Genomic DNA, 27,542 nt, shown 5'->3' with positions numbered 1-27,542 from the left:
TAGCACTTGCTTTAGTGTCAGAACCACCATTGTTCTTCGACACTTTGCAGTCTTTTCTCAAGTGACCCTTCTGCCCACAATTCCAGCACTTTCCAAGAGGTCTAGACTTGTTTCTAGACTTGGATCGTCCACCCCTATTTCTGTCTCCCTTCTTTGAAGTCCTTCCACGTTCTTCAAAAGCCAGCGCGTTCCCAGATGAACTTGCTGATGGATCCAGAGTTTTCCTTCGAGCCTCTTCACTCAGAATAAGAGCTACCACTTCATCAAACCTCGCTGTAGTCTTTCCCGAAGAATTACTAACAGCCGTGATAAAGCCTTCCCAACTTTCAGGCATCTGACCTAGAAGAGCCCACGCCTTCACCTCATCAGTGAACGTGATCTTCACAGATTCCAATTGGGCACATAGGGTATTGAATTCACTCAAATGTGAATGAACACTCCCACTGTCTCTCATCTTCAAAGTGAATAATCGTCGAATCAGGAATACCTTGTTCGCTCCTGTTGGCTCATCATACATGGAAGCCAGTGTGTCCATCAAATCTTTTGCAGTCTTTACTTTGGATATATTGGCGAGGATCTCCGATGCCAAGGACAAACGGATAGCGGCGAGCGCCTTCTTATCAAGACGCTCCCACTTCTCCGATGGCATGTCTGTCGGCTTCGCTTCTTCTCCGCCCAGTGGTAGATCCAGATCCTTTGAGAGCAAGTAATCTTCCATCTGCATCTTCCACACACCAAAGTTCTGTCCGTTGAATTTCTCTATCCTCAATCTTCCTTCGTCAGCCATTGGAACACAGGGAACGTTGCTCTGATACCAGTTGTTGCGCGATGAAAGGACTCACCCTCGATCGTACTGTTCCCTTTCCTGCGTCCAAACTGCGGAAAGACGAATCGAGAAGAAGAAGTAGTAGAGAATAAAATCAAATAATCACAAAGACAATAATTTTACGTGGTTCACCCAATACGGGTTACGTCCACGGAGGCCACACACACAGATTTCAATATATTCAGCAAGGGTTACAATGATCTCTCATCCTGTTGGATATTGCACACCTAGGGCTTACAAGAGAGATAGAACTCCAAAAGAAAACTCACTACAGCCGCTCTCTTCTCACCTAGGGTTCACCAAAAAACCCTATTTATAGGTTTTCAACACATAAGGAAACTTCCCTACGAAAACCCTAAGTCAAAAAACCCATCTTGCCATCGTTTCAATCAATCCCGTGATCAGGAGTCGACTCTTCACTTTCAGGGGTCGACTCCTGATAAGTTCGAGTCGACTCGGACATCCTCGGGTCGACTCCAAGTATCAGCACCGAAACTGGCACGCTCTGTCTTCCTGAGAGAGTCGACTCCTGCAGAGCTGGAGTCGACTCCTGCAGGATTGGAGTCGACTCCTACAAGCAACCCAAAAAACTGCTCTCTGTTTCTTCACTGTGGCAGATGCGAGTCGACCCTCTCATCCCTGGGGTCGACTCAAGCTTCACATGAGTCGACTCCTAGATGCTAGGGGTCGACTCCATTCAGTTGGCACAGAATTTTTCAAGCAAACTTGAGCCGAATTCAATTTGCAGTCATTTCGAGTTTCGAGGCACATTTTCTCAACAATTACTTGATCATTGTTGCATCGAATATTGGATATGGGTATCGATATTAAATTGGATTTCAGTTTAAATCTGGATCCGACAAATGTAGTTTGGAATTGGGTAAAATACCACCGAATTCGATCCTTCCAAGAAGAGGGACTTGGGGCAAAGGCTGCCGCTAGGCGAGTCTTAACGTTGGTATAAGAATCATATTATGGCAGCCAAAACAACAAGATGGAAGCTCTCCAAGACTTTTTCAATCTTTTCCTACCGGTCCTATTCCGAATTCTCAAGTTAATAATGACACTAATATTGATTGTTAATTTTATTATCATTCCCTCCGAGGTTACCTATGGTCTACGTCTTTGGTTGGTCCGCACTGTAGACTTAAAAAGACGTTGTTAGTTGGTTAGTTGAGGTCAGTCTTTAATTTGTGGAGACTCAGTTGCAATTAGTTCTGCCCACAAGAAGGGTGGCTCTCTGGTGTGGGCCCTTTGTAAAGACTCGCCACGATCCGATCCACTTACGGTGCATTCTGTTCGGTTTGTGAAAAAATTTTTCTCATCAAAATATTTTTTTAAAAAAATAATATTTAAAAATATAATATAAAAAAATAATTTTGATATATCTAGTTGACTATGAAAAAATAGCAAATTTCAAAGTGACTTATATAGGGCATCTACTTCCTAAAAAAAATATTTGATGGTGAGAAAAAAAAAAGGTAGAAATTTTGAATAAGTAGAAGGTAACTTTTTTATATCCCTCATGCATTTTTCTTTCCATAAAAATACTACTTTTTTATTTCTCTTCTTTGAAAACTTCAGCCAAACAAGAGGTTTTTCTTTGTTTACCATACTTTCTTCTCTTGTTTTTCTCCGAAAGAAGGAAAGAAAGCAGACTAGATGTGCAGTGGATTTGAGAAATCTTAGATGATGTGGAAAGACGTGGGCTCTTCAGAGATGGAATTAGTAAGAGGTCATGGTGCAGTCGGTCGTGTAAAATTTCGTGGAAGGCGAGCAAGGAAACCTTCTCTACTTTATGCGCTGGCGCATGATGATAGGGATATGCATTTCGCGGGGGGGTTAAAGAAGCTGTCTAAGAGAATTTTGGTCAATCATGGTTGAGAGTTTCTTTGCTGGTAAAATCCACCGGCATTACCCACTGTTCTTGGTTGGCTTGTTTATATATAGTCTAGTGGCATGCCATTTATAGTTTGGTCGGTTAAGTAAGATCGGTATTACATTAATTTGGTAGTTGCTTGCAGTTTGAAGTCATAAAATTCCTTCTTGCCGACTCTTGATGCTTGCTGGTTGAACAGGTGATAGAACCTAGTCCTGTTATAATTGGATAATTTGGAGGATAGGGGTGCATACATTAATTTACTCAAAGGGAAGGAGCATCTAATAGATTCATATGATTCCATGAATCGATGAGAAATTTGAGATCAATTTTTTGGTCAAAATTTTCTTCTCGTGAAGACCCATTAATACATTCAAATGCTTCACATGGAGAGAGGATTTGAGAATGTTGTGGCTACTAAAGGAAACATTTTATTCAAGTAAACAAACATTGCTCTACTTTATTATTGTACTTGTACTTCTCTCTATATGGTGAGGTATAGAATAATAGATACATCAAAAATGCTACGAGGCAAAACCAGGATATATATATATATATATATATATATATATATATATATATATATATATATATATATATATATATATATATATATATATATATATAATTTGAGTCATTCTACTCCAAAGCTATTTTTGGATAGTTATGAATATAGGACTAATCCAGCCTGTAATCATTTGATCTTGCTTGTTATGTTGGCTCCATCTACGAATCCTATAGGATTTTCAGTTCAATCATCTAAACAAATCCTAAAGAGTAATTGAATCTATGAGACAACTTGGTTTGCATATTCAAATGTGGTCTCTATCGTTAGGTTTGTTGTTGACTACCCAAAAATCAACCAACGGGACATTCACGATAGCAGAGGCATCAATCCTTTTTCATTTGGGCCTGACTTTAAATGTATTAAGGACTTGTTTGGTTTAGAGAAAAAAAAGGAAAGAAAATATGGTAAACAAAGAAAGACCTCTTGTTTGATTGGAGTTTTTAAAGAAGAGAAATGAGAAAGTAGTATTTTCATGAAAGTAAAATTTATATGTTTCATAGGAAAGAAAAATTCATAAAAGATATAAAAAAGCTACCTTCCACTTATTCGAAATTGGAATCTTTTTTTTCTTCTCAAAACTATCCTTAATCCATCAAAATTCACTTTGAAATTTAGGAAGTAGATGCCCAACCAAGAACAGTGGGTAATGCCGGTTGATTTTACGCCAGCAAAGAAACTCTCAACCATGATTGACCAAAATACTCTTAGACGACAGCTTCTTTAACCCCCCCCTGAAATGCATATCCCTATCACCATGCGTCAGCGCATGAAGTAGAGAAGGTTTCCTTGGTCGCCTTCCACGAAATTTTACACGACTGACTGCACCATGACCTCTTATTAATTACATCTCTGAAGAGCCCACATCTTTCCACATCGTCTAAGACTTCTCAAACCTACTGCAAATCTAGTCCGCTTTCTCTGTGGTGGTTGCATCTACTAAGATTTCTCAAGCATTACGCCCCCTCCCCTAATGCTAGGAATGAACAACGTCAGAAGAGAGAGGCAGAAGTAGTGCTGAAAGCACTCGCGCAATGGCATTCCTCTTTTTAAAGTTTGCAGAAGCGAAGGACCGCACAAAGGACCCATGCATGCATGCGCGCGTTTCCGATAAAAGTATGCATGCATGCAGTGTAACGTACCCTTTCCGCGTGCACTTTTGAGTCCGAAGGTGTGATCTAATAACTTGCCGATGAGGGTTACTGTGAGTGTGCGGAAAGGAGCACCTGAAAAGAACCTCGACCCTCCAATTTGTGCTCCTAAGATTCCATCCAATTTGACTTGCGATGGAGCAGAACGTACGCCCATGGCCTTAGTCGGATAAGCATCAGCTGCTAAATCCCAAGAAGAAAGAGCCAAACCCGAGCATTGAATATGTTTGATTGAGGAAGAAGTGTAAGTATTCCGAGCGAATGAAAAAAATAAAATAAAAAGAATACTTGCACTGAGCCTATGGGAGCATCTGCGTGCGTGTCAATTTTGTGGGGAAGTCAACCGAGCTATGCCACAACGGAGAGATCATGATGTCCTACATATATATATCAAAAAGAAAAAGAAAAGAAAAGAAAAAACACTAAAGAAAAGGGAATTGTTCTTTGTTATGGAGCGGTAGTGGAGAGCAAGGCCCGGAATCTCACGTTCTAAAGGGAAAGGATGGCCTTCTTTACGAAAGAGACACGTACGTCCCCCGCCCCTTTGTTCTTTCTTTTCCTCCACGAGGGAAAGTTGTCTTAAAGTCAAAGCAAAAAAAAAAAAAAAAAAAAGTTGTCTTAAAACGCATACATAAAAATCCCAGGGAAGCACATGTATTTGCCTCACTTATTACTACATCAAAACAAAGCAATGTTGCAATAAAATTGCCGCCCAAAAACCTAAGGATGATCACGCACGATAATTTTCATATCGTATGAACAGGCAAGATGCCAAACTCAGGTAGATTTGAGGAGATTGATCACCAGGTCGAGAAGCAAGTATAAGCATTTTTCTAATTTGCATAATTTTATGGTCGGTGCATCAATTTGAATGGCACCAACAATATCCTCTATTAGATATCATGTTCATGTTAGTCTAGCATTGCATAATAGGAATAACTGGTCATGCTAAAAAATCATGTCATTCCTTAAAACTTATTATGAAAAAAATGAAATAAATAAATATTAGAAGTGCAACAAACATAAAAGAATTTTTTAAAATTTATATTTTATGGATGCGGTATTTTGATATTTTTTCGAAATTAGAATAGAAATTTTGTAAGAATCTATTCAAATCCAACATAGACCCTAGCTTATGGTAGATTGCATATGAAAAAAAGAAACTATGAATATATATATTTTTTCTTTTATTATACTTAAATAATGGATGGTACAATTAGAATTTTCGGATCAACTCTTAGGAATACATATAAGTTGCCAATAGAATTGGTGGATGCCCGACTTGGCTGGGCCGATCCGTGCATCCCATCTTGACCCGTTGGACGGACTCTGTTCCCACATCGCCGCCGGTAACGCCGTCAGCTCCGAACCAGTATTATATCTCCACGTGTCACGAAAGGTCAAACCCGTTGGCGAAGGAAGAAGCGTCGCAAGCACGCCAACGCGCCCACGCGGTTCGGCCGTTTGGGCTTCGTCAAGCCCTTTCTTTATATTCCCCACTTCTTCTCCACCCTCTTCCAGCTCCCCTCTTCTCCTCCGCCCTTCTCTAACGTTTGGATGTCGCCCTCTCATTTGATCTGATTAGATTTTATTTTTATTTTTCCCTTAGTTTATTTTTGTTTGTTTAAAATTGTGGGAGGTTTGGATTTGGAAATCGGATTGTTTGTATTAATTGAAGGGATTCGATTGATTTCCTTGCCGAAATCCGAGGAAAGATCGGATTTTTAAGGCTTCTACCAGAGATCCTCATAGTATTTGGAAGGAAAGGTCGAATCTTTCGGTTTTTGGGCTTCGTTTTTCCTTTATAAATCCCTTCCTCTCCTGCGGCCATGGCCACGGCCTCGTCCTACTGGTGCTACCGCTGCAACCGCTTCGTGAGGGTCTGGCCCCACGATGCCATCGTCTGCCCCGACTGTGACGGCGGATTCCTCGAGGAGGTGGAGACCCCTCCGCGTTTCGGCGCCGCCGCCGGCGAGCCCCGTCGGCTCCGCTTCACCGTCGCGCGGCCCTACCACCAGCGCTCCGACCTTCGCTTCCGCCGCCACCGCGGCACCTCCGCGGCCGACCGCTCCCCCTTCAACCCGGTCATCGTCCTTCGCGGCCCGGCTGACGGTGGCGGCGGGGACGCCGACCGCGCCCCTGCCAGCAGCTTCGAATTATATTACGACGATGGGGCGGGATCCGGCCTCCGCCCCTTGCCGGAGAGCATGTCGGATTTCTTGATGTCTTCGGGTTTTGAGCGGCTCCTGGACCAGCTCTCCCAGATGGACATCCATGGCATTGGCGGTGGCCGGGCGTGGGAGCAGCCTCCCGCATCGAAGGCTGCCGTCGAGTCGATGCCCACCGTCGAGATCGCTGCCAGCCATATCAAGATGGACACCCACTGTGCCGTCTGCACGGAATCGTTTGAGCTCGGGACCGAGGCTCGGGAGATGCCCTGCAAGCATATCTACCATCAAGATTGCATCTTGCCATGGCTTTCGCTCCGGAACTCTTGCCCTGTGTGCCGCCATGAGATGCCCACTGATGTGCGTGGAAGGAGTGGGGCGGAGACGGACGGTGATGAACAGACTCCCATGGGTGGGAACGAGGAGGATTTGGTCGGCCTCACGATATGGAGGCTGCCGGGTGGTGGGTTTGCAGTTGGGAGGTTCTCAGGGGGGAGAAGAACAGGGGAACGGGAGCTTCCAGTAGTTTACACGGAGGTCGATGGTGGATTCAACTCCAGTGGTGCAGCGAGAAGGATCTCGTTGGCCTCTACAAGGAGTCGGTCGAGGGAGAGCGGAGGAATTGGTCGGGCATTTCGCAATTTCATCTCATTTTTCAGGCGCTTCCGCTCTTCTTCCTTCACTTCTTCAAGATCAACTTCAGATTCCGGTTCCGCTGCTTCTCCGAGGCACCGAAGAAGTTTGGTCTTCAGTAGGAGTTCACGAAGGCACAGTTCAAGTTGGGCATTGGAAGATGGGAATATTAGAGCAATTACAAGATGGTGACAGAAAAAAAAGTGGGAGAAAAATTGCCTTTCTTTATCTTGTAGTATTTTCAGTTCAATTTACGGTAGTTGTAGTTATCTGTTTTCCTGTGTCATATAAGAGGAGGAAAATAGGATCTTAACAGATGGAGCTTGAGTGTTTTTTCCCCCATAATTCTATCGTAAATAGAAGATATTCGAGGGGAAAAAAATTGCAGTTTGCTGCTATTGTTTCTCTTTTGGGGCTTGGAATTGAACATTGTTCTGGTTTCTTGTGAAAGACAGGGAAGAAGCTGTATTGCTGAGCTAGGCTTTTTGATATTAGGAAGGTGCATGCTCTGTGTATAATGCTTACATTAATCCATCATTCTTGTTTAAGTTGTGCATTTATTTCTGAAGCTTTGGTCAGTAATACTTTCTTCTTTTTTTTGGTCATGGGATGCTGCTCTTGAATTATCTCCATTTTTTAGTTATTATGCACTGCAATATAGTTAAGCCTCTGTTGCTTTAGGTGGATCTAAATCTTGCTGTCTATGGGCTCCCAGTCTCCTCATTGCAAGATTTCCTCAACCATGTTACTGGTTTTTGGTTAATGGTGAGTATGCAGTCATCTACAGCTGCGAGATAGGTACGAGCATTCCTGAACGGCAATATCCCTGGTAGTCAGAATGCATGCTCTTTCGTAGACAAAATTAGGTGAATTGTTTAAATACTTGCTTTATTTAGGTCTGTTAAACAGTTTGTATCCATTGATTTTCTTACTCATAAGAGAAGTTGGTTATGTGATAGTTTTTCATGATTTCTCCAAATAGATAATAATAATTTGACACTGAGGTTGCATCGAATGCAAATTATCAAATACAGATTTCATGTACAGATATTATCATCCAGGATTGTTGATATATACATTGATGTCCTCTAGATTTTCTTAGCATCTGCCTAAATGATGTAAAAAATGGTTGCTGTCCCATCTGAATTGATCTTTATCATCTTTCCGTTATGGCTGGGATGCTCTTCCAAAATTTTGTGACTTGTTTTCCAGATCCTTTTCTGAATCCATGGCCATTTATTTCTAATTTACCTTGGTATTTAATTTATTACATTTCTCTGTTGAGTGAATAATTTCATTTGCAAATATGTCTGCTTACGCCCTTCTGCTGGACAAGATATTGATCATGCTTAGCTCAAATAAAAAAAAAAAGAGGAATTGATCAATTGATCTTATGCTAAACGCACTTGTCATTTGAGAAGTCCAACAATCCCTGGTGATTTTATGTTAAATAGAACTCTCCATTACGAATCCGGTTTCAGATTCTCTAGATTCTTTCTTTACGTGCTGACAATCACTTTTCTTCTCCTTTGAGTTACGTTGCTGACTAGCCCTCAAAGTTTTGCTCCGTTATGGATAATAGTCATATGCTATATTATCGCCTCATGTTTCTATTAGTAACTAGCAAATTCTTATTCTGCACCTGATGGATCGTATTGTTACATATTTTTTATTTCTTGGTCTTGGTTGGGGATTTCTTTGCATGTATAATAGTCTAGTTAGAACCCTAAGTATGTTCAGGCTGCTGCAGTTGTGTTTCTTTCGTCAGGGTGGTTGACCTGCATCAGTGTGAGGCATTATTTGAGAAGGCCTGTTTTTTTTTTCTTTTTCTTTTTCTTTTTTGTGTGGGACATCAGTGTGAGGCATTATTTGAGAAGGCCTGTTTTTATTTTCTTTTTCTTTTTTGTGTGGGACATTGTATGATTATTATTGTAGCAGTTCTTGTGCACTTAGGCTGACATTGACTGATAGATGGTGGTTGCCCCGCTCAACAACTGTGTTCATTGTTGTGTGTCTTCTTCTTGATATTTAAGAGATGCGATTGATTCCAGTTTATAAAAAAATTTCTGCTATCTCCCCTCCAGCTCATTTGGTTGGCATGTGATGTTGTAGCATAGTGTCCTTTCTTGTCTATGGAATTTGGTTTTCTACAGTATGCTTTTTTAGTGCATCTGACTGAAGCACAAGAAGTAAATTAAGGCTTGAATCCTCACTTCAATTTTGGAAATTACTTGCAGAGATCTGTTGCCTGCGAAGTTAGTTCCCCCAGCATGCCCTTCCAGGTCCTTGCTGGGTTTAATTGTTTACTTTATTTCATGAAAGTCTTCTATTCAATAGTTTGAATCTTATCCTGTCTATAAGATATTACCATCCAATGGCATGTAAAACTGAAATCTTATGCAGGCCTGAGAGTTTCTATATGATTTGCTGCATCAGAAAGCTTTATCCTGTTTGGATAGAGCAACCAAACTAGTCATAATCACTAGTTTCTCGCCTTTTTATAGTACTTGATCTGCCATTAAAGTTTATGAAAATAGAAGTTATTTTATATTACACCATGCCTCTGAACATGAGGTTTACATTTTTAGGCTTGCTAAACCAGGAAGATAATTTGATCAGTCTCCTTTCAGAAACAAATCAGAACATTTCGAGCGAAACTTAAATAAATTTAATAGAGGGGCAAAATAGCCAAAGAAACAAATTAGAAGCTGATCAATTTGAGATACCATACATGTCCTCACAAGGTGGAAATGTCATCCTGGGTGAAGGTGGTAAAAAGAATTGGTTCTCTTATGATTTCAAAACCATCTGATTTCAGAAAATAACTGCACTTGAGGCTTAAGTTTGCTCCAGGCCTTAGAAAAGCTAGTCAAGGTCAAAGAATATAGTCAACAGAACACGAACCATGGGATTCTAAGAAAGGGGGCTGAAACTAGTAAATCATAAGATATTGTTTGTTCTATCCTCTCATACAAGCGCCGACATTCATTGGTTAGTTTGCTAAGATACCCTTCCCTTGCATGTTTTAATTGCCTTGATATTGTCTCTGATGGCTTGTATTCAGCCTGGTCAAAGACTTCATACCATTTTGTCTGATCCTCGCTGTTTTATTTTATTGCTGATGGGGTCTTTATTCTCCCAATTGTCTGAAACTTAGATGTGTTTTTTTTCCTTGACTAGGAGGTTAGTAGAGGCTATTAGCTTATAGTTCATTTTATTTGTCTTATGCCCACATGGCTAAAGTATTGTCATCTGGGAGTCTGTCAAATATTTTTTTTCATACTCCCCAATGGTTCTTGTTGCCGTAGTCCAACTAAGACACCGAGCTGGCTGAGTTGCCAATGGATGTTGCTTGTGCTTTTGGAGACTCGTCTATCTTTTGGTGAAACTTCCGATCCTTCGGCACTAATTTATTGCCGCTGGAAATTGATCGGGGCATGGAGCCAACTCAGCCAGCTTGATACATTGATGGTATCGGCTCAGGCGGCAACAGTTATGTGCAGAAACTTATATTAATGGTGATGGAAGTTGATCCATGGCCTTTGGAATGGAAGGCAAGCCGTAATTCTGATTTCCGAGTTGGATAAAGAGGTTGATTGTGATGCCTTCTTTCTTTTCTTGGTTTTTTAAAGCAAAAAAAAAAAAAAGTGGCCTTCTGGGAGCAGTTGAATCACATCTCTTTCAAGGTAAGAGAGCCACCCTCTCTCGTGGACCCAATGGTCATACATCCAGTTCCCCAAACCTCCACCACTTCAAGTTTCAAGTACTGTTGGTCGATGGCTTCTCTTTTCTTCCATCTGTGAGTCTGCAAACTCCCTTTTCCTTTTTACTCTTCTATTGGGAGAACTGTCCAACCCTTGGATGCAGGTCATGGTAAATTTGGTCTTAGTTGAGGTCTAGTCTGCCAAGAAAATTGGAACGATGGTTGACGCAAGATGGTAACATAACATCAAAAAAGAAGTGGGTGAACGGAGCCTTGGACCATTAACCAGTTCTTCCATGCTTCGCATGCCGGAAGATAATCTTTATGCGTCAAGAACATCACAAAGATATGGCTCTGCCAGAGTAATGAATTTAACTCTCCTAGGATGTAATCACAAAATGGCGAAACCCAAAACATCACAGAGGCGCCCACATCGTGATCCAGCAGGCATCATATGACATGCATGCTGCCAATTACAACCATTCATTTCTACGCGCTCATTCACTAAACGATCATTCAGAAATGGGCAGCTTTGATCGGTGATATATATAGCCACATAATGCGTGCGGTGTAAGATATAATTTCTCCAAATGCAGCCAAAAAAAAAGAAAAAGGAGGACTGGCCTCAAATTGTCAGCGCTCGTTAGTAATGGGCTTGGAACAAGTGCGCAAATGGATAAGTGAAGACAGATATATTAATGGGCTTGGAACATCTTAGTTATATTAAGATAACCAGTAAAGAGAAGAAGTGATTTCAAAAACCAAAAAGCAAAGAAATAACTAAAAAAAAATCAAAATTTTCAAAAGCAAAGAGAGCTAGTCTTTTTACAACCAAGTTTGATGTACATATGTATTTTGAATCAATCGATGAATTATATCTAAAATAGGTCGGCGACATCTTAGTAATATTAAAATAAAAAGTAAAGAGAAGAGGTGATTTCAAAAGAAAGGCAAAGAAGTAATTAAAAAAATTCAAAAGGAAAGTGAAGTATTTTTTTCTAAACAAGTAAATCAAAAACTCATTGCATTGTCAAGAATGGGATTCGAACCCATGCCCTTTCGAACCAGTACCTGAAACTGGCGCCTTAGACCAACTCGGCCATCTTGACTTTGATGTTAATGAAGGTTATCCTTTCTAATAAAAGGAAATACATAAGCAAAGGCATCCAACTCTATCACCTCAAATCCTGCTGCACTGGTATTAACTTTAATGTCATAAACTCACACCATTCTCTTTATATAATCAAGAAAGAGATGGATTTGTTTCGCATCTATATATGAAGGTGAATCTAAACAAACATCAAGAGACTGGCTTTAAATTTTTTATTTTCAATGCTGTAGGCCAATAGATCTTAAAGAAACAATGTTAAGCCCAACTTATCTCTAGGTTGATGTACGGAAAAAAAACCCTCTTCCAGCTCCTATGTACAAGTTTCTTCTTTGTTTCTATACCATGTCCTCCTCTATTTTTTCTTTTTTTTCCTTCTATTTCTTCTTCTCAATTGGAAGAGAATTTCCAAAAGTTAGTTTCTAAGAGATCATATGAATTCTTGTCTGGTTCCAATTTGACCTTTTTTTCATTGATACAACATGTTCGTATTTATTTTGCTTTTATATTTGTTGATTCTTTCCTCAAGAAATTTCTTTTTTCCCTTTTTTTTTTCATATGGATACATATATTTGATGGCAAAAATAAGGCAAAAGAAGTCAAGGGTTTTTTTAATTCTTCAAATTTCTTCCTATATCGATACCTTAAAGTTGCATGTGTATTTAATTATTTTATTTTTTTAAAGTAAAATTAATGCATATAATACCAATTGAAATATTTGGATCCAGCATCTAGATTAAGTCTGACACTTTAATAATTCTGTTCAATCAAATCAGCTTAAAATTTTGGGTTCTCATATCACACTAGGGTTTTAAGGCTAGGTTATTATCAAGGTACAAATGTCAATGCGCATGTTTTAAGTCAAGATTGAATTTATGTCAAGACAAAGTTCAATTTATGCTCTTTTATATATCAATAATCATTTATAAGGCTCCATCCCAATCTTTTAGTCGGCGCCGCAGGTTTAATCCATTTTATAATCAAAAGTTGATCCAGCGCGACTTCTAAATTTGATCATGTTAGGTTTTGTTAGATTGAAGGAGTAGGCTGGATTTTGTAAGATCAAACCTACTGCTAGCCCAATTATAATTTTTGCTAAGTTGGCTAGTTTTATACGTACGGAGAGTTTATAATCAACTATATTTGGTAGAGAAAACTATTATATTGCATATCCCTTTATGCAATAATATTAAAAATATATAATATTTTTGAACAAAAATTATAATAAAATATTTTAAAAAATATAGTAAATAATTAAAAGGATTTTTGCATGAATATCGTCCTAAATATCAATTTTTGCATGAATACATTTCCAAAATTGATATTTGTATGTATACCCTCGTAAAATACTTGTTTTGCTATTCTACCCTTTTTTTTATTATTGTTTTTGCATATGTACCCACGCCATCTAATACCGTTAAAAAATTAATATTTTTAAATTAAAATGACTAAAATGCTCTTAATGAGTAGATGCGCAAAACAAAATATTTATAAGGTTGTTACAATAGAAAATAAAAAAGTAATTACAAAATTTTAATTTATTTTTAATTAAAATAAATATAATTTTTATTAATTTTGTTAAAAGAACCGTTAGGGGTTTCTGTGCAAAAATAATGTTTTATGAGGGTACAAAAATAAATAACCAAATATAAGCCGTCTAATCATAGTTAAATAAATTAAAATATAGTTAGTATTTACGTAAATTTAAATTTTTAGTAGATTATTCATTAAAAAAATAATTAAATTTTAAAAACCATCTAATCATGATTAAATAACCAAATATGAGCCGTCTCTAATAGCGTTAATTGCGGTGGCTTCTGACCTGCTGTCTCCTGGAGCCGTGGATGTGCAGGTAGGTAGAAATAAAATGAAGTCACCGACGGTATAAAATTTTGCCTCCACAGCTAATACTTGTTACCGTGCTACGGCCTACGGCCCGTAAACTTTCGTTATTATTAACTGGGACATCGGAGCTATGAATTACCGGAGAGCCTAAACTTCTCCGCGTGGACGGTTTAACCCGTGGCTTTCACCTTCTCTCCTCGGCGCTACGTCCTCCTCTCTTTCAAGAAGGGACGTCGCTCTCTCTCGCTCGCTTTAAAGAAGAGGAGATCAATTCACTCCGCGATAGATCCGTTCCTCTCGAAGAAAACAATTAAACTACTCTTCGATCCTTGGGTAAGTCCAGTCCTCGTAGATCTCCTCGAGTTCGTTCTTGAATCACCGAGGTTCGAATTGAAGATTCTAGGGTTCCTGCCAGAAAGACTCTGGAACTTTTCTAAACCCTAATTGTTTTAATAGTCGTTTCTGGGGCATTACCTTTAAACGCTAGAAAACTCTTAAACATCGATCGCTTGAGATCGTAGCAAGGCGATTTGACGCAAGAATTCCGAGAAAAAGAAAATCAAATATTTGAATGGCATTATGTTCGTTCAAGCCTTCGAGATCCGAACTTTGTGTGAAAATTCACAGAAATTTGTTTCTTTTTCTTGCTAGGCGCTATTGTTTTCAAAGTTGGGAAAGGGATTCTTGAAGGGGGTTGTTCGCATCTGGCGTCATGAGTTTTGTTTTCCGGGGAAGCAGGGCAGACATCGAGAGTGGGCTCCCGGGGTTCATCCCGGAGAGGCGCGCTGCGGTATATCGCTTGACATTGCTTTATTATTATTGTTATTATTATTTTGCATCTTTAAATCCTTCAGTTTTCATGATGTAGAATGTTATAATTTCTGACGGACTTCTTGATTTGGTTTCAGCGTATGCATCCGGTTGGCCGGCCTGTTAATACCAACTCCATGGCTTTTCTCGTCACCGGTATTGATTTGGCTTCTATCAGTGATGGAGTTTGAATGCTTTTGTTTTATATTATAATTTAATGACTATCTGATTTCATCTATATTATCATTCTTGCAGTTCTTTTGCTGTTCATGATATTGAATTCACATCAGATGTCACCGAACTTTCTGGTATTCTTTCGATCATAGCATGCACTATATGAGCTTTTCTGTTAACCTGCTAAATATGACATTGAAGAAATTTTTTGATATGAGCTTTTCTGTTGACCTGCTAAATATGACATTGAAGAAATTTTCTGATGGAGTTTCTGATTATAGCTTTGGCTAGTGCTGGGAGTGTTTTTGATGGCCACCAGCCTGAGGATGTATGCCACATGCCAGCAACTCCAAGCCCAAGCCCATGCCGTGGCTGCCAGTGGCTTGCTGAGGCATACTGAGGTGCGGCTGCATGTGCCACCATCCGTAGCCTTTGCAACGGGAGGGCGATTGCAAAGCCTTAGGCTCCAACTTGCACTTCTTGACCGGGAATTTGATGATTTAGGTATGACTTAATGTCATATTTGGCTTCTCGATTCAAGATGACTGCTGTTATGTTGGTTGATGCTCCTTGACTTGGGCTGAGCTAGCTCTTTTTGTTTTTTTATATTTTGGTTGTTTGGAAGACTCTCTGCATGCTAATCACTGAAATTCATCATCTTACAGATTATGATGCTCTGAGAGAACTAGATACTGATAATTCTTCTGAGGCTCCTTCTATGAGTGAGGAAGAAATTAATGCTCTTCCTGTACACAAATACAAAGCTAATTTACAGAAGGATTCTTCCTCAAACCGACAAAGGCAAGATAAGATAATTTTTTCTTTATATTCTTGAACCATGAATTATCTTCACTCTTTAAGTGGTTTGTCTTATACCTTGCATCAGTTCAATTTTGGTTTGTTCTGCTGAAATCAAAGCAATTCAAGAGAAAAATTTTGTTCAAATATGATTTTTTGTTGAACAGTGATGGATCACTGCTGCAACAGGCATCATCATCTTCTGCATCTGCAGCTGAGGTTGGTCATTTCCTTGTAATGTCACTATATTTTTTCGGATTTAATGTTGTTTATACATCTGCATTGTTACATGTCTCCAACAGAAAATTTTAGGAGTTAATTTTGGACTTTCTTCATATTTTTTAGTAACGCTAGATATTTCAGAGTACTATCACAAAGTTCAGAAAAATTGTATGAGGTGTAAATAATTCATTGATTTGATGTATACAGATACAGACAAGGACTTTGCCTTTTGTTATAACTCACCAGTGAGCAAAACAAGTTACAAAGTAATCATTCAGCTGTTGTTGATGATGATATTATCTGTATTCATGAGTTATTATAATTGTTCTTAAACTTGGGGTGCGTTTGGATATCTTTAGTCAGGTCAAAGTTTTAATTCCCAGTGAGTTGGGGACCGGCTATCCTGTCCAATGGGGAATATAGAAGAAACTAGAAAGATGTAAAGAAAGAAAATAAAGAAGAAGAAAAGGAGAAAAGAAAGGAAGGAAAGAGGAAGAGAAAAGAAAGAAAGCAAGGGAGGGAGAAGAAAGGAAGGAAAGAAAGAAAAAGAAAAGAAAAGATAGAAAAAAAAGGAGAAGAAAAGAAAGAGAGGAAGGAAAGAGTAAAAAGGTAAAGAAAGAAAGAAGAATAAGAAAGAAAGAAGAAGAAAAAGAAAGAAGAAAAAAGAAAGAAGAAAAAGAAAGAAAGAAGAAGAAGAAAGAAGAAAATGAAACAAAGAAATAAAGAAATAAAAGAAAGAAGGGGAGAGTAAAGGTGAGTACATTTTGGAATGCTCGGAGTGGGTCAAGACAGGACTTCCCCATTCCATTCCATGGAGAAACCAGAACATCCCCATCCAATGGGATTTATAACCTTGGAGTTTCATGTGGTTGTAGTTGCTGCATTTGCACCACATTTCTAGTATTTGTAGGGTTGGAAATGGGCTTGGGCCGGCCCAAAGCCCATCGGGCCGTGCCTTCTTTGGGTCGGGCTACGGCCTAGTCTCGAAAGAGTTCAGCCTAGGTTTGGGCTTAAATACTGACTCCGTTTGCTTTTCGGGCCAGTCTCGGTTATGTCATTGGCCTAGCCCAACCTTAAGCCCGAACAAGGCCTGAAACAAAGTCCGAATTCAAGTCCGAATCCATTTATTGTTGTATGCTGTTATTTGGAGAAAATGATGAGGAAGTAAAGGGCAAATTAGAAAGGGTTTAGCTAAGAATGATGTATCATATATCATTTACTAGGAGAGAGCCTAGTTTTTGGCTAGCCCAGTTACTTGTGAAGCAATAGTACAAAATATTAAACTTCAATTGGGTTCGGGCGGAATCTATTTTTGGCCTAAATGGGTAATTTGGGCCAGTCCAATTGGGTTCGGGTCAGGCCTAGGCCGGAGCTCGCGTTGGGCTCAAGCCTCCATTATCCAAAATTTTTCGGGCCCAAGTTTGCCCGAAGCTTGAAAAAAAATCGGCCGGGTTCGGGTAGGGGCATGGTCCGACCTAGCCCGGCCCACTTATGGCCCTAAGTATTTGGTTCAAAGGGTTTGCAGTTGTAGTAAAATAAAATCTTGTGTCTGGTTGTTCTATTAAGTAGAATTAATTATGCCTCCACCAACTGAAGCCTTTTCCACTTGCAGTAGTTATGTCTTGCAAAAAATTCTGCCATAAGAAAAATACTATAAAAAGGCTCAAAAAATGCTGTTTGATTTATAGGATTTTGGTCAACATACAACAATTCAAATATTGGAAAAGGGCCACCCGTTGCTACTAGAGTTTGCTTACACCCAGTTACAGTATCCAAACTACCTTGGAAAGAGTGTTTCTCTTGCAAATCAACACCTCATAACTAACTTGAATATGTTCCATTTATTATCTGCTGCCAACCTGAGCTTGAAGTTGCTAATAGATATTCTTGTTTGGGGGGTTTGTCTGTGTGCATGCATTGTGGGAGGAATGTATGAGGTTCAGGAACATAAGATCTGTCAATATTTTCTGTTAGGGAAATGGTTGCTGACATTGGGTGTGGAAGGATTCGTGAGTAAATTCTTGTATAGTAGAAGATGTAATGAACGGGGCTTGGAGAGTATCTTTAGGCTTTGCAAAGGCAGTTGGGAGGTTAACACAGCATATAAATTGCAAGGGACATAAGGTGAACAAGGCAGGCAGTTAACTATGGGGAAAAAATGGTATGCATCTCTTACCAATTCTAGCTCTTGAGAAAAGTGACCTGAAATTTGGAGTAGATGGTGGAATACTTTGTTATGGAGGATGGCAATGGTAAAGTAGTTGGTTTGCAAGAATTGGTAGCACTCTTCTTGGTGAGGCTGAGAGAATTTCGAACCTAGTTGATGGAGTTGAAACACTTGGTGATAAAATGATAGTGTCTTTCTTTCAGTGACATCATTTATGACCTTTAGTTGTTTCTGGTTTTTTAATTGCTGTATTAGTTCTTGCATTTTGAGCCTTTGTATTTCCGAATATTTTAAATTTGGTGATAACAAGACTAACGGCCTTCTTGTAGTAAATATCATCTCTGTCCTCTTGTTAGTTCAAGGTCGATAACTTCAATGTTAGCTTTTCGGGCCACTGCCTCCTGGCTATTAGTTCAAGTTTTTGTGTCAGTTGACAGAAAAAAAGAAAAAAAGCCTGGCTTTATCAAAATGTTGATTATTTAACTTTTCAAATCTGATTCATAAATTCTGTGGAACCCTATTTCTTCTAAATCTTATAATTCTGCCTTTACTGAGACCTGAACATCAGAACAGTACAAACCATAGCCTAATGATTTATAACCATTGTTTGGATATGATTTTTGAAAATTGCACTGCATGCCCTCCATAGGCAAGTGGCACTGGTTTGATCAACGTTGTTGTCTTTTTCCGAAGAGTCAATTCTTGCCCATAAAGGAAATTTGGCCTTGTTTTAACTGCTCAACAAAGGGAAGAAAAGGGATGTTGGTTAGACATGAATTTATCTGAATCAAACATTGATTCCGTTTAGTCATATATATCATAATATGCTTTAGTATGATGTCTCTTGCCTTTTGTCAAGCATGGGTCTTATTCAATGAAATTTCTTGTTTACTTTTTGGAGATCTTCAATTTTCCTTGCACAGAATTACTTCGACTCTTTAATTTCTATCTGGATCAGTGAACTTCTAGTCCTTAAAAATCATAAATTTTAGTACATGAGGAGTACTTGAGTTGAAATTGACCTGTTGAAAGGTGCATTTTCTCCTAACGTTTTGCCATTCTGATCTGTTTCACTATTGCCAAGCAGAGGAAGCGGGACTGTGTCAAAGCTGATGGGAGTTTGAAAACCTCAGAAGATGAACTGACATGCACTGTTTGCTTGGAGCAAGTTAATGCAGGAGAACTGATAAGAAGTTTACCCTGCCTGCATCAGGTAATTACTATTGATCGCTTGCCAGATTTAGATGGCATTTAAGTAGTAATGTTGAAGATACATTTTTAAATTAGTCTTGTCAAGATCTTCAAAACAAAATATTTTTAAATTTAGTCTTGTTGAGATCTTGAAAAATAAAAAATCTTTGCTGAACTTTCTGTTGATTGTTTTATTTAACTCTACTGAACCTGTGTAAATCCAAAGTTTCCCTTTTCATTCCTGGACTTGTAAAGAGTTCTGTACTTTGTCTAAATTCAGAATATGTGCTCATTTTTTTTTAATGCTGCATGTGATCTTCCTTAGCTCTTTGATCTAAACCTTCATTCTCACAACATTTTCCATTTCAAGCTTCGGTGAAGCTGTTTTAGTACTGAAGCAAATATCAGCTTAGTTTCTATTGCCAGTGTATCTTTTGCGGGACTGCTTAGTTGACTGAAGTTGAAAATTCTTTCTGAAGATTTATCTTTCGAGTGAAATGACAGAAAATAATATATGCATTGTTTGATCTGACCCAAGGTTTACTGTCATTTTGACTGTCTGCTTAAGCATTATACTTTCTCTTGCAGTTTCATGCGAACTGTATCGATCCATGGTTGCGCCAGCAAGGCACATGCCCTGTCTGTAAACATAGGGTGAGTTCAGGGTGGCATGAAAGTGGTGGTGGTGTAATGGATGCTTCTTATATGGTCTAGTACATGAAGACACCCCTTGGTACCGGTACTGCAATGCATAAGAGCATATGGCTAATATGTATTACGTACGATACACACTTGTATGAACCCCATGTACAGTGTAAATAGAAGTGGCTCCGGGTCTATTCAGTCTGTATCTGGCCGGAATATAGGTTGGTTAGGCTATTGCATTAACAACTGTCTTAGATGAGTATTAGGTAATCTAGTCAAGAATTCTTCTTGAAACTGTGTGTTTTGCACTTGTGATTTTACCAATAATGTCTAGCTACTGGTAGAGTTTGATGTTCTTTTTTTTTTTTTTTCTGGTACTGGTGGAGTTTGATGTTTCAATAGCAGCTTATGTTACCATCTTCACTTATATCAGACATCGTGAGGGTCAGGTGCATATATTTTTTGGATCAGCAGCTACAGCAACGGAGGGGATGTCCATTTTAGTCGAATCTTGTGGATGCAAAGTTTTTTATGTAACTATCACCAAATGGTGCTTCAATTTTTCATATCCAGTATCTGGTGTTACAGACAAATGATGTGAGGTTGCTTGATTGATATGAACAGTTGTTTCTCATCAGCATGGACCAAAATTGGTATTTTAATCCATGTTAAAATATTTAATGTATACTTAATTCTTTCATCAGCATGCCCCGGAGCTGGTGATTCCAACCATTCGAAATATTTGATGCACATTTACTTCGTGGGGGCCTACTTTTGCTGGCCATATGTAACGAGTTTATGATGTGAAATACTGGTGGTTGCCGAGTATTAGCATATTCATCCCCTTCTTCTTGTCTAGCGCCGCGCTCTCCTCATCTCCGGCCGCCGCCATCATCCCGCCTCCTCTTGTTTCCGCCGCTGCCTGCTGCCGTCAATCCAATTCTCCCTCCCCAGCAGCCCCTCCCACGGCCTTTCTCCTTGTCCTCCTCCGCGTATCTCTCTGCAAATTGTGTTCCACTATTTTGTAGGGAAACAAAAACACAAACTTTGACGATGGTGTCAAACTGAAGGCTTAATCCATGGATAAGGAATTATGGTTTTTTGAAAATAGTTATTTTGATACAGATCTCTCATCTTCCAGCAGGTGAAAGCATACAATCGAAGAAAGAAGACATTCACAAACATAGAAATTTTGGCTCCTGCTTGCACGGCTGCTGGGTTAACGTTTGAGAATTGCCATCAAGATGATTTAAATGATGATTGAACTCGTCCGGCGACTAGATTTTCGCCCGCTCACCCTGCAATCGGGGTTCCTGATGGACGCTGGAAGGAGGGAGAGCAATTGGGGTAGAAGTGGGTGGTGGGCAGTGTTAACTTATTTGCCTTTGCCTCCTTGGTCGGGGCCCTCATGGATCGCTGTCGCGGCCCTTCAAATTAGAGAGAGTCGTATCGGGTGCCTGTCACTACGACCATCCATCCTTCAAATGAATAATCTGGTAGCCATATAGAGCTATACAGTTAGTTCTCAACGATATAAATTATGCATCATACATGATTCCGAAATCTTAAATACTTATACGAGATATATAGAATCCAAGTAACACAATCTCATTATTCAATGCACATAAGTGAGATATTTGAGACATTTAGATTTTTTTTTTTTTTTTCCTCGAGGATACTCAAATGTACAAACCCCACATGGTTACTTGATAGTTAAATTATTTCATAGATGTTTTGGTATGAACAATATTGTAACAGAAAATAATGATTGTTACAATAACAAACAATATAAATGTTATAATAAATTATTCTTGTTCTCTTTGTTTTGGAGTTAAAATTTTAAAAAAAAAATGAAAGAAAATATTATTGTATTGAAGAAATACCTTAAATTATAAATATGGGTATTATTGGCGTTAGCCCCTAATCCTTTTCCCGTTATTTTATAAACGGCCGCTACTCTCGTGGGAAGGCGTGCAAACAGGATTATCCAATGGGAAAGGTTCAGATGGGCCACACACGACTTGCAAGATCTGCTGTTGCACATACACATCGAACTCAGCACCTTGGCTGGCGCACGTGGCGCTGCCTGGAGATCTTTTAGGCAAAGCTTTCTTTCCTCATCCATCCGGTGACCTTTCCCAATGTTCAGAAAAAAAAACAAAAAAAAAAGAAGAGCCAAGGCAGTCGATAGATAGAGAGCAGGGGGATCCAAAATCGATCCGGATTCCATCGACTTCTTCTTGGAGGCGCGATCATGGACGAAGGAGTCGGAAAACCTTCCCTAATTCCCAGGTTCGCTTCAGGATTTCTTCAGTAATTTCTCTTTCCCCTTTGATCATGTAGTTTTAGATAAAATCTAGAGCTTGTCGGACAAGTAGGCTAATTTTGCACCAAATCTTACACTCATTGGTATGATTGCTTGCTTGCTACTTGGTCATGGTTCCATCTTATAAAACTATGAAGAAAAATAACGGTTGTCAGTCCAGTGTTGCTTGATTCATGCTTATCAGATTACTTAGAATTACGTGCTCATGCTAATACGCAGTTGTGCGATCTCTGCCATGTCGCTGAGGATTGCATCCTTCCATGTTACCTCAACTTGTTTATCAGCATCCGATCGTCATCACATATGATAAATCTATAAAAGTATATAATGGTTCTAGTTTTGAACAATTAATATCTTCTCTGTTGAGCCAACTTCAAGATATTGTTCAGATGCTAAACGTATCTCATCGATTCAACTCCTAGCCTTCATTTATCTTCCATGCTATGCAGTAGGATGTCGTACTTCTATGGCTGTTCGAACAAAGTGCTTGAGGTCACGACAAAGGTCTCGCATATAGAGGAGCCATTGATGGAATATGTTTTGTTCGATGGTTCCCTCGTTGCTTAAGATGATGGCTGGTTGTCTTCCATTGTTTTCCTTATGTCATGTAAATTGTTTTCTCAAGCCTTGTATTTTATAGCAAATCTTATTCTTGGAAACCAGAGCTTTGCGGGTTCCTAATTTCATCGACTTTGGGTGGTGAGAGGGGAGGAAGTTTAACTGTTGATTTGAAGATTTCGCACTGAGTTTTGGAAGGAAATGACTTTCACAGGGTTGCAGGATAGATCGTTGCTATAATTATTGAATTTTCTCTTACTGGTAGGAACACCTTGAGGAAGTGGGGTTGCAGTAATATAGCCACTCTGTGCTGCAATTAGTTTGATTCTTCCAGCAAAAATCAAGTCTGGTGCTTAAAACTTCTCTCTTGTTCTCCTGTTTGGTTGTTTTGTTGGTTTTGCTTCCTTTTGAAACCTTTCTCTTGCCTCCTTTATGACAAACTCTTTTGATGATTAGGTCTCTTAGCCCCAAAGAACGCTCAAACTTAATGGAGAGATAGATGATAACTCGATGACCCAGGAAACTTAATGGAGAGAGATAAGATAGATGATAACTCAATGACCCAAGATCCTCTACAGTGCCCCCTTTTGCAACCCAAAGGGTTGTACCACCCTGGATAGCTGCTGCGTCATCCATCTCGGAGACAGATAATTGTCGCTCATCTAGGGGGTGCGTAGTGTATGGCACCAAGCGCGACTGCTCGGTTTCCCGCAACAAGTAGCGGCCATCTATCTCCGAGATGGATGATGTGGCAGCTATCCTAGGTGGTATATCCCTTTGCGGTACAAAAGGCACACCATAGAGGATCCAAACTCTAACTTAATTTGATTCTTCAGAACTTGTTTTCAAAAGGTCAAGTACAAGTTTATTATAGAGTACATAGAATCTTCTCCCCACATTCTATAATTAATTTTCTACCTACCAACTACTTAATTAAATGCCCGTCGAGACTTCGTTGATTAATATTCTAGAAGGTGTCTTCGTCGTCCTTGGAACAAGTTCGGCATTTGAGCTAGTTAAGCAATATATATCAAATAAATTGAAAGAACTGCAGAACATCCTCGAATTGAATGAACCTGCAAAATATGAAGTTTGAGATGTCCAAAGTGTGCCTCCTAATTCCATTTTCATTAGTTTCCCTGAGTAATGCATGAATTATACCAGTCAGTTAGTACCTATTGAAGGCACAGTCCTAAAATGTCGGCGCCAATCTTGCCTGGGAAATCTCAACACATCTTAATCATGGTTTTTAGTTCATAAAAACTCCATTTCTACTAGTTTTTCATTTGGTGGATTATGCACCTTAGTCATTTTAAGAAACTCCTCTCTCTCCCATACACATATGGGACGAGATGAGGAAAAGGAAAATAAACTCAAACTTTGAAATGACAAACGCTGTTATAGAAATTTATAAAATGAATATTTTTCCTTAGGATCAAATATCGATGTTAAATATTCCGTCCATGACCATATGCAATTTATTGGGAATTATAGTTTCTTTATGGAAGATGGAGATACACTGTTGTTTCTTTCTCATTGTCAATGTTTTATGTTTCATTCTAAAGGTTCATGAAGCCCTATCAATATGATAATGTTGTTTTACTTTGCATGTTGCAGATGCATTAGAATAAAAGTTACACATGTTACCCTGTCTTCTGTTCTTTGTTACCTTTTTACCCAACATGATTTTTTCACTTCATTAGGAGAGGCCGCTGGTGCTGGTGGCCAACAATGGGGACTGTGATGATTCTTTTTATTCATCCAGGTTGGGTTTAAGTTTGATCGAATAGATCTGGCTCGCTTTTTTGTTAAAAAAAAAAAAATCGAGTTAACAGAAAATAGTTAACCATAAGTGAGATGCTTTAGGATACACTGTGCATCATAGCCATGTCATCACACATTGAAGACACATCTGGTATTGGATAAGTCGTTTTCCTATAAAGACCAGAGAAACTTATGCTTGAATAAGGAGGAGCTGCTAATAATAAATGGGCAGTAAAGGGATGGCTGATTTTGTAGATAAATGGGAAGGGTATAGGATCTCCTTTTCTTCTTCTCATCTATCATTTCAGCTTAAGTGTATATCGACCTTGCTCAGGCCAAGTCACAAGATTTACAGCTCATATATCTGAATATGCACCCTAAGATTTTCAGATTTTGCCTTCTTTATTTTCGGCCAAGTGCCACTGGTTGCTCATTTTTTGCTGTCATTTTAAAGTTAATTGTTATATCCATTTACGATTCCTTAGTGCGTGCATTGGCAACCCCCCCATGGACACCAAAAAAAAAAAAGGAGTTAAAATGATAATGATGATGCTTTCACCTTATTGACCATGTTGAGGCAAAGTTCCTTCAGCTTTAAGTGTTTATTGACCTTGCTCACAAGATTTTCAGCTCATATATCTGAATATGCAGACTGGGGTGCAGCTGTACCCCAAGATTTTCAGATTTTGCCTTTTTTATTTTCAGCCAAGTGCCACTTGTTGATCATTTTTTGCTGTCATTTTAAAGTTAATTGTTATATCCGTTTTTACGATTCCTTAGTGCGTGCATTTGCAGCCCCCCCACGGACACCAAAAAAAAAAAAAAGAGTTAAAATGATAATGATGATGCTTTCACCTTATTGACCATGTTGAGGCAAAGTTCCTTCAACTTTAAGTGTATATTGACCTTGCTCACAAGATTTTCAGCTCATATATCTGAATATGCAGACTGGGGTGCAGCTGTACTCCAAGATTTTCAGATTTTGCCTTCTTTATTTTCAGCCAAGTGCCACTTGTTGATCATTTTTTGCTGTCATTTTAAAAGTTAATTGTTATATCCATTTTTATGATTCCTTAGTGCGTGCATTTGCAGCCCCCCCACGGATACCAAAAAAAAAAAAAAGAGTTAAAATGATAATGATGATGCTTTCACCTTATTGACCATGTTGAGGCAAAGTTCCTTCAGCTTTAAGTGTATATTGACCTTGCTCACAAGATTTTCAGCTCATATATCTGAATATGCAGACTGGGGTGCAGCTGTACCCCAAGATTTTCAGATTTTGCCTTCTTTATTTTCAGCCAAGTGCCACTTGTTGATCATTTTTTGCTGTCATTTAAAGTTAATTGTTATATCCATTTTTACGATTCCTTAGTGCGTGCATTTGCAGCCCCCCCACGGATACCAAAAAAAAAAAGAGTTAAAATGATAATGATGATGCTTTCACCTCATTGACCATGTTGAGGCTAAGTTCCTTGCTTGAAAACATATTTTTGACTTGGCCATTCTCTTAACACTGTCGGCAACTAGAGGTGCTCAATTTATTAGGGATATGCTTTTGTCCAGCAGATAGCATACACTGGAATATAATGGCACTTGCACACATCATTTTCACACATGATGGTGGATGGGCAAATTACATGGTTATATATTGACATTTGTTTTGGAGCAAGATGCCCAAACCCATGGCCCCCCTATTAGAAGAACTGCAGATTCCTAGTAACATAGTTTTCAACCAAGTAGGGCACAAAGAGATTGCTTGCCCCTCTGTCACCAGAATTACTGTAATTGATTCATTATGTGCTAATCTCTTAACAAGATCTCATGATCAGGAGTAATATTTCTGCAGTCCGTTACATCGTCAGAGATGCTGAATGGTAAGTGATTGACTTTGTTTGGGAAAAAGGTACGGGGCTGGGAAATTCTTACGAATACGAGTTCTCGTGCAGCTACAAAGTACTATGTTACTCATCATAATGAGAATGTTGAATGATCTTTTCTTGAGTTATTCATCCTTTCTTTTCTTGTGCCACAATCCCAGTTTACACCCTACCAAAGAACTTAGCAGAAGTAGTGTTGAATTGAACAAGAAAAGGAAGCTACAGTATGAGCTCGATGATTTGGGTCTGCCATCACCTAAGCACAAATTCCGAGACAGATTTAATACCTCCGGCCATGGATCGCTGACTGCAGAGAGCCCTGAGCATGTGGAGAATCTCCTCAAAGAAATAATAAGTAGAGAAATAAGAGATGGACCGGAACAACCGGAAGACTCTGACAATGATAGCAACAGTTTTATCGAAGATTATGCTGAAACTGAAGGCTATGTTACTGCCATGGCATTGGACGTTGATGCTGAATCTGGAAAGCCATCTGGGAAAATCTTTCTCCAGGATTGGGCTTCTACATCTGCTAACAGTTTCGACAGCAATATTTTGAAGAGCAGCTTCGATTCCTTAAACGCTCGCAATATGATCGAATCAAACAAGAGAGAACAAGTGGCGGAGGATGTTCAGCAGTCTGACTCAGGGTACGAAACCATGGAGGAGCACCGTCCTGAATGCGAAACATACGGTGATTACCTTTTCTCAGAATTTGGAAAGAATGCCACTGAGCATTTAGATGCAGCAACTAAAGATGAGATGCTTTACTCCAATGATGTGACACCAGATGCATTTGTACTTTCATCAGGAAGGTGGAGCACCGGACAAGGTATGTTCATGTTTGGTAAGTCGTCTGCTACAAAAAAATTGGTGCTTAGAAATTTCTACTGCTGTATCATAGATCTTATACTGCAATCTTAATGTTGCACCTGCAGATGCTCGATTGGGTGCAAGGAAACCAACCATAGATCAAGAATTCGAGCAATATTTTTCCATGCTCATGCTGTAGCAAGCATTGCAAACTATTAACAATCATGTAATTTTCTGATAACAAAGTCTGTATCAAGTAGAATAATGTTGGTGTTCTATAACTTGTAAATATGTTGTAACGTAGTTTTCCATTACCTCA

The 27,542-nt window shown here is 39.1% G+C and overlaps 3 protein-coding genes and 1 non-coding gene across 5 annotated transcripts; 3 read left to right on the top strand and 1 right to left on the bottom strand.

Annotated features, from left to right (window-relative positions):
* Positions 1-5,927: 5,927 nt before the first annotated feature.
* On the top strand, positions 5,928-7,782 carry LOC103716743 (E3 ubiquitin-protein ligase RDUF1-like). 2 transcript variants are annotated; one of them, XM_039133120.1, is made up of 2 exons: positions 5,928-6,982; positions 7,013-7,782. In XM_039133120.1, the coding sequence occupies exons 1-2, from the start codon at positions 6,251-6,253 to the stop codon at positions 7,412-7,414; spliced, it is 1,134 nt and encodes a 377-aa protein (XP_038989048.1). In that variant the 5' UTR covers positions 5,928-6,250; the 3' UTR covers positions 7,415-7,782. The 2 variants fall into 2 exon arrangements, with proteins under 2 accessions (XP_038989048.1, XP_008803097.2); XM_008804875.4 differs by having other exon boundaries at positions 5,928-7,782.
* Positions 7,783-11,953: 4,171 nt separating this feature from the next.
* TRNAL-CAG lies at positions 11,954-12,034 on the bottom strand. Its single transcript has one exon. It is a non-coding gene; the product is annotated as a tRNA-Leu (tRNA).
* A 1,999-nt stretch (positions 12,035-14,033) lies between these two features.
* LOC103716742 (E3 ubiquitin-protein ligase SDIR1-like) lies at positions 14,034-20,312 on the top strand. Its single transcript, XM_008804873.4, has 9 exons — positions 14,034-14,211; positions 14,530-14,668; positions 14,787-14,844; positions 14,944-14,996; positions 15,144-15,366; positions 15,528-15,663; positions 15,828-15,879; positions 19,137-19,262; positions 19,829-20,312. The coding sequence occupies exons 2-9, from the start codon at positions 14,591-14,593 to the stop codon at positions 19,952-19,954; spliced, it is 852 nt and encodes a 283-aa protein (XP_008803095.2). The 5' UTR covers positions 14,034-14,211; positions 14,530-14,590; the 3' UTR covers positions 19,955-20,312.
* Positions 20,046-27,542, top strand: LOC103716772. The gene is made up of 5 exons (XM_039133171.1): positions 20,046-20,106; positions 21,855-22,177; positions 24,473-24,534; positions 26,572-27,257; positions 27,349-27,542. The coding sequence occupies exons 1-5, from the start codon at positions 20,046-20,048 to the stop codon at positions 27,420-27,422; spliced, it is 1,206 nt and encodes a 401-aa protein (XP_038989099.1). The 3' UTR covers positions 27,423-27,542.

The sequence above is a fragment of the Phoenix dactylifera genome, chromosome 13 (genome assembly GCF_009389715.1).
Source record: "Phoenix dactylifera cultivar Barhee BC4 chromosome 13, palm_55x_up_171113_PBpolish2nd_filt_p, whole genome shotgun sequence".
In the NCBI taxonomy this organism is placed as follows: Eukaryota; Viridiplantae; Streptophyta; class Magnoliopsida; order Arecales; family Arecaceae; genus Phoenix; species Phoenix dactylifera.
The sequence above is the reverse complement of the archived record's forward strand: the minus strand, read 5'-3'. Positions and strand labels throughout refer to the sequence as shown.